At 42.1% G+C, this 13,014-nt stretch overlaps 1 protein-coding gene across 3 annotated transcripts in view; it reads left to right on the top strand.

Moving 5' to 3' along the window:
- EFR3A (EFR3 homolog A) overlaps window positions 1-13,014 on the top strand; it is an 88,058-nt gene that overhangs the window by 23,597 nt on the left and 51,447 nt on the right. For all 3 annotated transcript variants that reach the window (XM_060277608.1, XM_060277610.1, XM_060277609.1), the window contains exons 6-7: window positions 1,553-1,674; window positions 11,784-11,933. In XM_060277608.1, coding sequence (XP_060133591.1) covers window positions 1,553-1,674; window positions 11,784-11,933 — 272 coding nt within the window. The remainder of the gene's footprint in view (window positions 1-1,552; window positions 1,675-11,783; window positions 11,934-13,014) is intronic.

Below are 13,014 nucleotides of genomic sequence, written 5' to 3'. Positions count from 1 at the left end.
CGTCTATTAGGAGAATATAAGATGAGCCAGTGGCCCATCTATTCCAGCATCCTGCTCCATGAATTTGCCCAATCATCTTTTAAAGCCATCCAAGTTGGTGGCTTTCCTTACCTCTTGTGGGAGGGAGTTCCACAGTTTAACTATGCATTGCACAAATAAGTAATTTCTTTTATCTGTCTTTAATCCTCCCAACATTCACCTTTATTGGATGGCCACAAGATCTAGTGTTTTGAGAGAGGGAGAATAACTTTTCTCTCTCCAATTATGCCATACATAATTTTATACATCTCTTGTCATGTCACCTCTTACTCTTGTTTCCTCTAAACTTTAAATAGTCCTTAGTAACTGCAGCCTTATCTTACAGGGGAATTGCTCCATCTCCTTAATAATTTTGGTTGCCTTTTTTTCTGAGAAATTAGCACTGAAAACCTGGTGAATTTCCATGAGAACTGAACTTAAGAATTAAAAAAAATGAGTACCTGAGAGAAGCCAAATTTGCCCGTCCCTATTTTCAGGTGAACTTTTGTACAATGAATGAGCAAGAGGGAAGAAATGTCTGTACCTCAAATATGTTGGATTTAATACGTGCATTTAACACATCATAGTACCTCCCTAACTCTAGCAAATGTTGAAAATGGATGTATTTTGAGTTTCATTCTCCTCAGGTGATGTGATGTAGTTCTAAAATCTGTGCAAGCCTTTTCCATAGCAACACAAAAGCTTCTACAGCCATAAGGAGGATAGAGCTATTCTGAGCAATCATAAACTATTTTCAAATCCTACCTTTTCAGGTGAATCAGGTTTCAAATTGGCCTTGTGCCTTCTGTAAATGTAGTTTTTTGCTATAGCAGAAGGTACATTCACTGGAAATAAAGTAAACTTTATTTCATCTAAGAATGTGCGCAGAGATAATTTGCTCCCTGAAAGTAGAACCTTGCCTGGATATTTATGGAAAGGCTGAATTTAACGTGGTGACTTTCAAAGCGAAGTTTTCACGTCTTAACTTCAAGATTTTAGGGAGCTGATAAAACAAAGTTCTTTCACACAAATCTGGCTGTGTTAGGCCTGTAACAAAGTTAAGAAAAAGAAGTTCCTTAGCTGCCTCTGATTAAGCGCATATCGAAGTTGATCTTGGTCAGGCATAGGCAAATTCGGCCTTCCAGATGTTTTGAGACTACAACTCCCATCATCCCTGACCACTGGTCCTGTTAGCTAGGGATGATGGGAGTTGTAGTCCCAAAACATCTGGAGGGCCGAGTTTGGGGATGCCTGATCTTGGTCTTTCAGTGTAACACCACAAGGGACGTACACTTTATGCCAGGAAAGTAGGCAATATACCAGGCATCCCCAAACTTCAGCCCTCCAGATGTTTTAGACTACAATTCCCATCTTTCCCGACCACTGGTCCTGTTAGCTAGGGATTGTGGGAGTTGTAGGCAAAAACATCTGGAGGGCTGCAGTTTGAGGATGCATGCGATATACTGTTACCCCTTTCAAGTATTATCTCTGACCATAAACCAATCTTGTATTCTCTTCCTTCCCATTTCCCTAGTTTGTTAAATTTGCAAACATTGAGGAAGATACTCCTTCATACCATAGGCGCTATGACTTCTTTGTTTCCCAGTTCAGTGCCATGTGTCATTCTTACCACGAGGATCCAGAAGTACAAAATGAGTAAGTAACCAGATGTGCATATAGGGTCGGATTTAGGTTTGATGAGGCCTTAAGCTACTGAAGGCTATGGGTCCCTTTATATGTCCAGCTGTCCTTTCTCAACAACAAATTGTCACTGTTTTTTGTGTTGAATATATGTTATATGGTAATTTATGGACCTTGTTGTTGTTGTGTTGTTGTTTAGTTGTTTAGTCGTGTCCGACTCTTCGTGACCCCATGGACCAGAGCACGCCAGGCACTCCTGTCTTGCACTGCCTCCCGCAGTTTGGTCAAACTCATGTTCGTAGCTTCAAGAACACTGTCCAACCATCTCGTCCTCTGTCGTCCCCTTCTCCTAGTGCCCTCAATCTTTCCCAACATCAGGGTCTTTTCCAAGGATTCTTCTCTTCTCATGAGGTGGCCAAAGTATTGGAGCCTCAGCTTCATGATCTGTCCTTCCAGTGAGCACTCAGGACCTAATATGGACCTAATAGATATCTAAAGCCATTTTCACATGCAGAATGTAGGCACCCTGTATATAGAAATGAGCAAACCAGGGATATTTTACGGAGCAGGCTAGCAGCATAGCTGCCAAGTTATCCCTTTTTTACAGGGATTTTCCCTTATGCTGAATAGGCTTCCTCACGAGAAAAGGGAAAACTTGGCAGCTATGGCTAGCAGGCGGGGCCCATTACTTACAACATAGGAGCCTACACAACACAAAACACTGTTGCTGTATGTAGGTTTTATTTTATTTTATTTTTATCTTATATTTTGGAAATGTACATCCAGGCTTTTTTCCTTTAATTTTTTGGGGGGTCCACAAGAGAGTGGGCCCCTAAGCTATAGCTTGTTTAGCTTATACGTAAATCCGGCACTGTGTGTGTATTTGCTTCAAGTCCTCTTCCCTGGGCCAATTCTGGCATCCTGGCTTGTTCACTTCAGCCCACTCATAGGGAGGTCTAAAATGAACGTCTATTTGCAGGATTGTAAACAGCTTTGCAGCCGAAAGCTAATAAAATGGTGTGCAACGAGATACAACAGATTACTGACTCGGTAAACTAAAAGCAATAAATTCGCTGCTGCAATGGTACAATTACTCCATAAGATGATTGGGCTACATACCCCCCCCCCCAAAAAAGCCCTTCTCAAAGAAGCTGCCTAAATATCAGGATGCTAAATTCCTGCCTAATTTCAGCTGTCAACTAATTCAAGAGGGCTGGAACTGCAAGACAAAAAGGCCAATTCACTGGTAATACTCAGCCATCGTCTGGGATACGCAATGACTCTTGTCAATGCCCCATCTGAGGAGCGAAGTTTTCTGGCAGGGAAATATGGGGCAAGGCAGTGCCTTAAAATTCTCAGATATTTTTCTTGGAAGCTCTAGACTTGCCAGAAGTATGTTTCTTAATTAAGATTGTATCCTTGTCAAAATGGCTGGTCTACTGTTGTATTTGCTTCTCCTTAGAGGAGAGGAGTCAGAAGCTAAATTGCCTTGAAAATTTCCATGAACTGCTGTCATTTGAAGCCTCTACTTGAAATCAACTGAGGGCTTGTCAGAGGAGAAGGGGGAGCCCAGGTTTCTGTGCTCCTGCCCCACAGGAAATGAGTCACCAGCCTGCCCCGCAATGTCCCTTGTTGTCAGTCTGATTCACATGACCTCAGTTCATCCCTAAATGTTTTTCATGTTGCAGTCAAAGTTGGCATTGCCCTGACAGAGCAGATGCTCTCAAAAATGGCCACCTGATAGCCTGGTTCCCCCCACTTTTGCCTCTCTAGTATGTTATGATTATTACTTTTTTGTGACACCAGAAAATGTATATATGTGTATATATATATAGTGAAGTTGTAGTTGTCTGTCCCTGTTCAAAATGGTTACCCCATAGTTTGAAACGATACTATCCACTCTCTGTAGTCACCTCAGCATTCTCACCATTTAATTCTGCAGTGTCAGGCTGGCAAGATTATAATAGGAGGAGGGGGAAATTTCAAACCTATGTTTCGCTACCATTGCACCAGCCTTAAATGGGTCTATCACCAAGCCGATAAACCCCACTTTTGCCTCTCTAGTATGTTATGATTATTACTTTTTTGTGACACCAGAAAATGTATATATGTGTATATATATATAGTGAAGTTGTAGTTGTCTGTCCCTGTTCAAAATGGTTACCCCATAGTTTGAAACGATACTATCCACTCTCCGTAGTCACCTCAGCATTCTCACCATTTAATTCTGCAGTGTCAGGCTGGCAAGATTATAATAGGAGGAGGGGGAAATTTCAAACCTATGTTTCGCTACCATTGCACCAGCCTTAAATGGGTCTATCACCAAGCCGATAAACCTTTTTACAGACCCTCACAAGTGTCCCTATTTTCCAGGGACAGTCCTGGATTTACAAAAGCTGTCCCGGTTTCTGATTTGATCCCAGAATATCCCACTTTTCCTTGGGACATCCCTGTTTTCATCAGAGAAATGTTGGAGGGTGTGGAGTTATGCGACCCCCAAGCCAAGAAGATAACCTTTAGAAGACATGTGAAGGCTTTTTAATCAAGGCTTTTAAATCAAGGGTAGGCAAACTAAGGCCCAGGGGCCGGATCCAACCCAATCGCCTTCTAAATCCGGCCCACGGACAGTCTGGGAATCAGCATGTTTTTATATGAGTAGAATGTGTCCTTTTATTTAAAATGCATCTCTGGGTTATTTGTGGGGCATGCCTGGTGTTTTTACAAGAGTAGAATGTGTGCTTCTATTTAAAATGCATCTCTGGGTTATTTGTGGGGCATAGGAATTCATTCATCTCCCCCCCCCCCCAATAGTCTCCCCCCCACAAGGTCTGAGGGACAGTGGACCGGCCCCCTGCTGAATTTTTTACTGCTGACCCCTGCTTTTAATGTTTAATGTTTTGTTATGTTTTTGTATGATGGAATTTGCCCTGAGTGGCTGGGGCAACCCAATCAGATGGGCAGGGTGTAAATATTATTATTTTTATTATCATTATTATTATGGAATAGGATGTACCTCTTTTCACCGGAGAAATGTTGGAGGATATGTTTTTATCACAAATAATTTGTTTCTTGAAGGAAGCAATCCATGTAAGCATATTGCATTCTGCCTCAGTCCTGTTTTTCCGATCTCACGTCCGAGATGGCTAGAGCTGCAGCACAGATTATTCCAGAAAGTTCTGGCAGATTTTCAGGTGCTCCCCACCCTCCTGCCAGCTGCAGGGGCCTAGGCGTCCTCACTCAATTCATTTCTGATTCGAATTGTCTCCAGTGTCAGCCTTCCATCTGAAACACTGTTTCTATTCATAAACATTCATCTTATGGCAATCTCTTTTCCTAAAATAAACTGCTGTAGGTCATGTGTCGGCGTTTTTAATCTCCGGAGCTAGAATTCTGAATGTAGCTTTAAGGGTACATGCAGTTACAAAATACTTCAAACAGCAGTGTACTGACTTACCGCTGAGGAAATTCACAAATGAATAAAATAAGATTGATATGTTTCACCCCGCAGTTTGCTCGCATGCTTTTAACGTCTTGCATAAAAATAATTATTGCACCTCGATTTTAAGATAATGTATCATGTGAAAACCTCAAACAGCAAAGAGTCTTATGGCACCTTTAAAGATCAAGGCTTGCAGCCAACTAAGTCCTACACAGAGTAGAACAATTGATATTAAAGGAATTCTTCCTGTTTGTTAATTTCAGTCTATCTACCCTGAGGCTACCGTGTTAACAAACGAATGGGACCTGGTCTTTAAAATGCCACAATGCTTCTGCTGCAGTGGGAAATGAGCTCAGCTAGAAGGACTATTTTGGATTTATTTGAATGGATTATTTACCGTCCTATTTATTTTATACCTTAAATGTGTATCTGTGAAATGGATCCTGTGCAAATGAACTAATGCAAAATTATGTAGCTATGGACAATTGTTAGAAGACAAAACTGAAATATTGTTTGTGTGCCTGTACAATGAAGTTGTTACTCTGATCGTTAGCTCCCTCTAGTGAAAATATGGGTGGTTTTTTTTGTTTGGTTCCACAAAAGAAAGGTAAAAAAGATCTTGCTGAGGCCTTGTTTATCTAAGTTCAGTAGCTCACATGAATTGCACTGAGGCAGGCCTACTTGCCAATTTTTGCTTCTTATTAAATTTATGTCTCACCACCCTTAGCGCAAATTCTGTCACACCGAAAAATGGCTTGGAATAACATGACTCAAACAATCGCTTTCCCTTCATACGCATACCCAAACCTTACGATTCTCTTCAGAGGCCATAATTCAAATGTCCCTGACTAATGAACTGAACTCAGTCAGGACAGAGAACCTTTTCAGTGGTAGCTCCCTGGCTGTGGGGCTAATCTCATCAAGCAGTTTTCTTCTCACCTTTCTGGGGGGACCTTTTTAAGCTTTTTAAATAAATTGTGCTCTTTTAACCTCATCTCTAAATCTTAACCATTGCCACACTGCCCCTAATAACCGCCCGTACCCATCAGAACCACAACGCAGAGAATCAAAACCCTCCATCGGTCAGAACATGCCAGCAGAGACTCAAATAGTGAACACCAGTACAGTCATACCTGGGTTTAAGTACGCCTTGGTTTGAGTATTTTCAGTTTAAGTACTCCGCGGACCTGTCTGGAACGGATTAATCCACTTTCCATTACTTTCAATGGGAAAGTTCGCTTCAGGTTAAGTACGCTTCAGGTTAAGTACAGACTTCCGGAACCAATTGTGTTTGTAAACCGAAGTACCACTGTAGAATGTGTAAATTACGTTAAAACGGTGTTAAAATGGCATTTTAAAGCCTGGGAGAATAAAGGCCTCACACAAATGTGGGCACCTTATTGAGGCAAGGATTCCACAGCTGGATGCTGGAGGCCATTTTCCTGTTGCCACTTTCCAAATTTTATCATAGAGCAGGGCCTCCGTAAGTGATTGTAGGGCTCAGGTATGTATTTATGGGAAGAGACAGTCCTTTAGCTGTTGGGCTGCCAATCTGTACAGCACTTCTTAGTTCAAAACCAATACAGTGGTATACCTTGGTTTCCGAACTTAATCCGTTCCAGAAGTCTGTTCTTAAACCAAAGCGTTCCTAAACCAAGGCGTGCTTTCCCATAGCAGTAGGGGACTCCATTTACAAATGGAACACACTCAACAGGAAGCGAAACAATGTTCTGCTTCCAAGGCAAAGTTCACAAACCAAAACACCTACTTCCGGGTTTGCAGCGTTCTTAATGCAAGTTGTTCATAAACTAAGCTGTTCTTAAAGCAAGGTACCACTGTAATTTGGATTGGGCCCAGAAATGTATCAGGAGTCAGTGAAGGCTCCAAAGAGGCAGTGGGATATGTTCGTACCACATAATGTTCATACCACATAAGCCAAATGCTACCATAAAAAGAGGAGAGGTGAGGGCTCTATAACTAGCCTGGCAGATCTTCCAGAGAGACAGAACCTAACACACTTCTCAGCCTATATAAGGTTTCATTGGGCTCAAAAATCCTTCCTGAAGAAACATCTCAGGTAGCTTCCTCAGCAGGGCCAAGTGGAGTTGTCCATAGTCCTGAATGCTTTCTGCTTGACATAGACTTTTGATTTCTTTTTGCTTCCTCAGCAAGGTTTATATTCCCACAGAACTTCCCCCAATGACTATGACAACATTGTCTCATACGGAATGTGAACAAACTGTGAAAAAAGACTCTTAAGATAAGATAAGATAAGATATAAGATAAGATATCTTTATTGTCATTGTCCCCTTGCGGGAACAACAAAATTACTTGGTTGCTACATCCACTCAGATAAAGCATTCCGCATAATCCAAAATTACAAAACCTAATTAAAAACAGTAAATATAATACAAATAACAAGTAAAGTAAGATGACTTCAAAGTCCAGGCTTTCCATTTAAGGCCAAAATCGCTCTAGAGAAGGAACTATTCCTGAGACGGCTTGTTCTTGCCTGCATAGTTCTATATCTCCGTCCCGATGGCAGGAGCTGAAACAAATGGTGACCAGGGTGCGTTGGATCTCTTGATATGTTTAATGCTTTTCTATGGCATCTGGTGGTATAGATTTGTTCTAAGGTGGAGAGTGGGCAGCCAATAATTCTCTCTGCTGTTTTAATAATTCTACACAGCCCTGCTCTGTCCTGAGAAGTACAGCTTCCGTACCACACACATAAACCATACGTGAGCACGCTCTGTATGGCACAGTGATAGAAGGCAAGCAGCAGCTTTTGTGGAAGATGGTTTTTCCTTAAAATTCTCAAAAAATACAGTCTCTGCTGCGCCTTCTTCACAAGCCCCCTTGTATTAACACTCCAGGACAGATCCTCCTGTAACTCAATGCCTAGAAATCTAAAAGACTCTTATGAATTGAAAGGGGAGACGCTGTATGTACTTTCCCTCGTTTATTTGTATACTTAATAAAAAATTAATTTAAAAAAGAAATAAAGAACAGGACCTGGTATAAGGTCACTCCCTGCGTTCCTACTGTACTAGCGTGAGGGAACTTGCAGAAGTTTATATTCAGGTTGCAGATAAAGTGAAAATGAATCCTAAGGTAATGAATCCAGTAGACTGAAAAGCCACTAATAAAACACTTTTTTTAAAAAGTGTGGGGAGTGTGCTCGTGGACTTAGCTGAAGTGGAAGTAGCTGTGGAAGAGCAAATCCTTATAATTATTTGCAGCCGACCATAAAATTGTCAATGTGTAGCTTTCGTTGCTAACTCAGAATGATAGCTCTTGTTTGGATCACACAGCATCTATAAAACAAGGCTTGAACAAAGTCTTTATAAATCCTCCTTTTCTTCACCGAGCGGAATTGCAACTGACAAGAAAGTTTCTCCTGGAGAATTTCAAGTAGGCAGCTGAGTCCAACAAGCACCGTATGTTCTCTTGCCTTTTAAATTACAATTTAAACTGACATTAAAGGTCTTCACTGGCTGATAATTCCACCCTGCTCTCCACCCCACCCCACCCCACCTGCAGAGTCCAATTACACCGAACTTTCTCACCTGTCAGTATGTGGTAGATTTATCTCCTTTTCTAGAATCACTTGACTCTGAATTACCAAAGAACGGGCTTGTCATTTGCAACATGAGTTCTCATATTTCTTCAGGTGAAAATATGATTTTTTGCACACATGACCCTTCCAGATCAGGTGGTATTTTGCGAAGTTTGTTCTCAGCAAGGGGCATGGGACTGTTACCCCTGCAGAGGTTGTTGGGACTCCCATCACCTGTGACCATTGGGCCACGCTGCCTGGGGCAGATGGTAGTTTGAGTCCATCAGCACCCAGAGGGTTCTCCATCCCTGTCCCTAATAGCACCTTACTTTAGTGCTACTTCTGATACCCAAGCCTTCCTTGTAGATATGAGCAGGTATTTAGCTCCCTGTTCCTTTATCCTTTTGTGGTTTCTTTTCTGAATTCCAGTTTAACAAATGGAATTCCTAAAATTAATTCTGCGTCATTCGCCATGGCCTTCTTGCTCCTTCTGGTCAGTTACATCTTTGCCTTCCCTGTAAATTGCTAATGTGCATCTAAACCAGGCATCCCCAAACTTCGGCCCTCCAGATGTTTTGGACTACAATTCCCATCTTCCCTGACCACTGGTCCTGTTAGCTGGGGATCATGGGAGTTGTAGGCCAAAACATCTGGAGGGCCACAGTTTGGGGATGCCTGATCTAAACCAAAGCAACAAAGCAGTCTGGATGTGCATTGTTTAACTAGTATACCTGCAGTCTTAGTCATTGCTGAAGTTACACACTAAAATAGGTTTCATAGAACTGTTCGTATGATCCCATCAGTGTTACTCCTCTCCCCCTGCTTTATCAATGCACTTGTTTGTTTGTTTGTTTGTTTGTTTGTTTGTTTCTATAGTTTATTTTTGGCCTCCTATCCTGCCCATCATCTCAATATTGTCCCCACTCCAGGGCAGGTAGCAGGGGATAGAATACAAATATTTAAAAAACCCAATTCCAATAACAATGTAACTGTCAGGGAATGAGGCTGTACTAAAAGACATGTCTTCTTCTGGTTCCTAAAACAGCATCATCTTGGCATCAGCTAACATGTTATGCAATAAATGTGCACAATGTGTTACTGTACTCTCTTGGCCACATTGTGCTGCAAGCTGGATGCATTCAGAGGATTACATAGAATCACAGAATTGTCGATTCGGAAGGAACCTCAAGGGTCATCTAGTCCAGCCCCCTAACAATGCAAGAATCACAGCTTTAAAACCCCTCACAGATGGCCATCCAACCTCTGTTTAAAAACCTCCAGTGAAGGAGAGTTCACCGCCTTCTGCGGGAGTCCATTCCACTGTGAAACAGCTCTTAACTATCAAGAAGGTCTTCCTAATCTTTAGTTGGAATCTCTTTTCCTGTACTTTGAATCCACTGGTTCAGGTCCTGCCTTCCGGAGCAGCAGAAAACAAGCTTGCTCCCTTGTACGAAACAGTCCTTCAGATATTTGAAGATGGCTATCATATCACCTCTTGGTGTTTTCCAGGCTAAACATACCCAACTGTCTCAACCATTCATCATCAGGCTTGGTTTCCAGACCCTTGGATCATCTTGCTTGCCCTCCTCTGCACACGTTCCAGCTTGTCAATATCCTTCTTAAACTGTTGTTGTTGTTTAGTCGTGTCTGACTCTTCGTGAGCCCATGGACCAGAGCACGCCAGTCTTCCACTGCCTCCCGCAGTTTGGTCAGACTCATGTAGCTTTGAGAACACTGTCCAACCATCTCGTCCTCTGTCGTCCCCTTCTCCTTGTGCCCTCCATCTTTCCCAACATCAGGGTCTTTCCCAGGGAGTCTTCTCTTCTCATGATGTGGCCAAAATATTGGAGCCTCAGCTTCAGGATATGTCCTTCCATTGAGCACTCAGGGCTGATTTCCTTCAGACTTGATAGGTTTGATCTTCTTGCAGTCCATGGGACTCTCAAGAGTCTCCTCCAGCACCATAATTCAAAAGCATCAATTCTTATTCAAAACCATAAATTCTTTCTTAAACTGTAGCACCTGGAAATGGACACAGTATTCTGATGAAGGCAGAATAGAGTGGGACTGTTCCTTTGGTTTAGACCAGGCATCCCCAAACTGCGGCCCTGCAGATGTTTTGGCCTACAACTCCCATGATCCCTAGCTAACAGGACCAGTGGTCGGGGAAGATGGGAATTATAGTCCAAAACATCTGGAGGGCTGAAGTTTGGGGATGCCTGGATTAGACACTATACTTCTGTTGATGTGAGGGGAGAGACTTCATCAGGCAAGGCCTCTTTCTACCTACCTTGCCCCACCCTCTTGTCTCTGCTTCTCAATTTGTATTGTATTATTTCATGTACTGTGGCTTGCCATTGTTTTATTGATTATAGTTTAGAAATTAATTATTGTAACTGTTGAGTGGATTTCTTTTTAACTTTTATATGTTATTATTATTTAATACTATTCTAATGATTGTTGAATGTTACTTTTTTGATGTAGGTTGCCTATTTTAAAGTTAAGTTTTATTATCACATTTTTGTATTGCATTAGATTGTTATAAGGTGTGCATTATTTGTTTCTTCAGCTTGTAAACCTCCTTGAGCATTGTAAGATAGAAAGTCTGTATACAAATTAAAAATGATGATGATGATGAAGATGATGAAGAAGATGCAGCCCACAGTTGCATTAGTTCCCCCCCCCCTTTCACCATCACACTGTTTACTTACATTAAGCTTTGTGTATATTATCAGGAGGTCCATTCTGCAAACTGTAGGGACGGGGCCTTCCATGTGGTGGCGCCTACTCTTTTGATTTCCCAGTACCTGGATGCAAGACAGGCAGTATCTCTGCTGACTTTTTGTGCTTACTTGTGACCTTCCTCTTCCAAGAAACCTTTTAAGTTATTATCTTTCCCAGTGTGCATTTGTATTGTAATTTTAGAAAAGGCGTTTCTATTGTTTTATTACTTATTTGCTGCCCTGGGGTCTTTCTAAAAAAAAGAGAGGGGGGAAAGCTGAACACCTTTATGGGTGCCAGGAATTTTACTTTTTGGAAGTACGGCAACCCTAGTAATAAATTCAATGCATAAGTGAATGAATGAGCGGATCTTATCTTCAGCCTTGCATTGCTGTCTTCCTCTAGGATCCGAATTGCTGGAATCAGGGGCATCCAGGGTGTGGTTCGCAAGACTGTTACTGACGAGCTTCAGGCAACCATATGGGAGCCTCAGAACATGGACAAGATAGTGCCCTCCCTGCTGTTTAATATGCACAAGATTGAAGATGTCGACAGGTGTGTACATGCATGCTCGTTAAATCCTACTTAATTTATTTGCAAAAATAAAATAAAATTGTATATACCACCAAATATAATGGTGGCAGGGCCACATTTAGGACCTAAGCTACTGAATTAATGGGGCCCTTTATATGTCCAGCTGTCCTTCGTCAACAACAAATTTCTCTGTGTTGAATATATACTATATGGACCTAATAGGTATCTAAAGCCATTTGCACATGTTGCCATGCAGCCAGTCCATGCAGAATGTAGGCACCCTATATATAAAAGGTAAAGGTACCCCTGACCGTTAGGTCCAGTCGCGAACGACTCTGGGGTTGCGTGCTCATCTCGCTCTATAGGCCAAGGGAGCCGGCGTTTGTCCGCAGACAGCTCCCGGGTCATGTGGCCAACATGACTAAGCCGCTTCTGGTGAACCAGAGCAGAAAACCAGTGATATTTGAGAGAGCAGACTAGCAGGCGAGGCCCATTACTTACATCATAGGAGCCTACAGAACACAAAACACCGTTGCTGTATGTAGGTTTTGTTTTATTTATTTTTTATCATATATTTTGGAAATGTACATCCAGGTTTTTTCCCTTTAAAATTTTTTGGGGGCCCCCAGGAGAGTGGGGCCCTAAGCTATAGCTTGTTTAGCTTATACGTAAATCCGACACTGCGTGGTGGTGAACAACATAGGAGAAACAATAAAAAAATTCATTAATAATACAAGTGTGAAATTCTGCTCTGTGCTAGGCTTTTTATGGTAAGGACCTTTTGTAAAATGCTTTGCGAGCCCCCCCCCCCCAGCAGGGAAGCACCATAATGCAGTTCATTCCAGCCATTCTTCTGTAAGCGCTGATATCATGTGTGAGAGCAGGTAGGCGTGGTTTGGGGGAAAGGGCCTTGCAGGCAAAAATTGCACCTGTGCCAGAGGTTTTTCCCTCTATTGCTGATGGTGGGTTGTCCCAAACGTGAAACTGCAGCTGTTGTTGGACTACAATGTCCATCATCCCTTGGACTGGTAGTCAGGGATGATGGGAACTGTAGTCGAAAAACAGCTGGAGACTCAAGTTTGGGAAAGCCTGATCTAAGATA

The sequence above is a fragment of the Zootoca vivipara genome, chromosome 8 (genome assembly GCF_963506605.1).
Source record: "Zootoca vivipara chromosome 8, rZooViv1.1, whole genome shotgun sequence".
NCBI classification, from domain to species: Eukaryota; Metazoa; Chordata; class Lepidosauria; order Squamata; family Lacertidae; genus Zootoca; species Zootoca vivipara.
The sequence above is the reverse complement of the archived record's forward strand: the minus strand, read 5'-3'. Positions and strand labels throughout refer to the sequence as shown.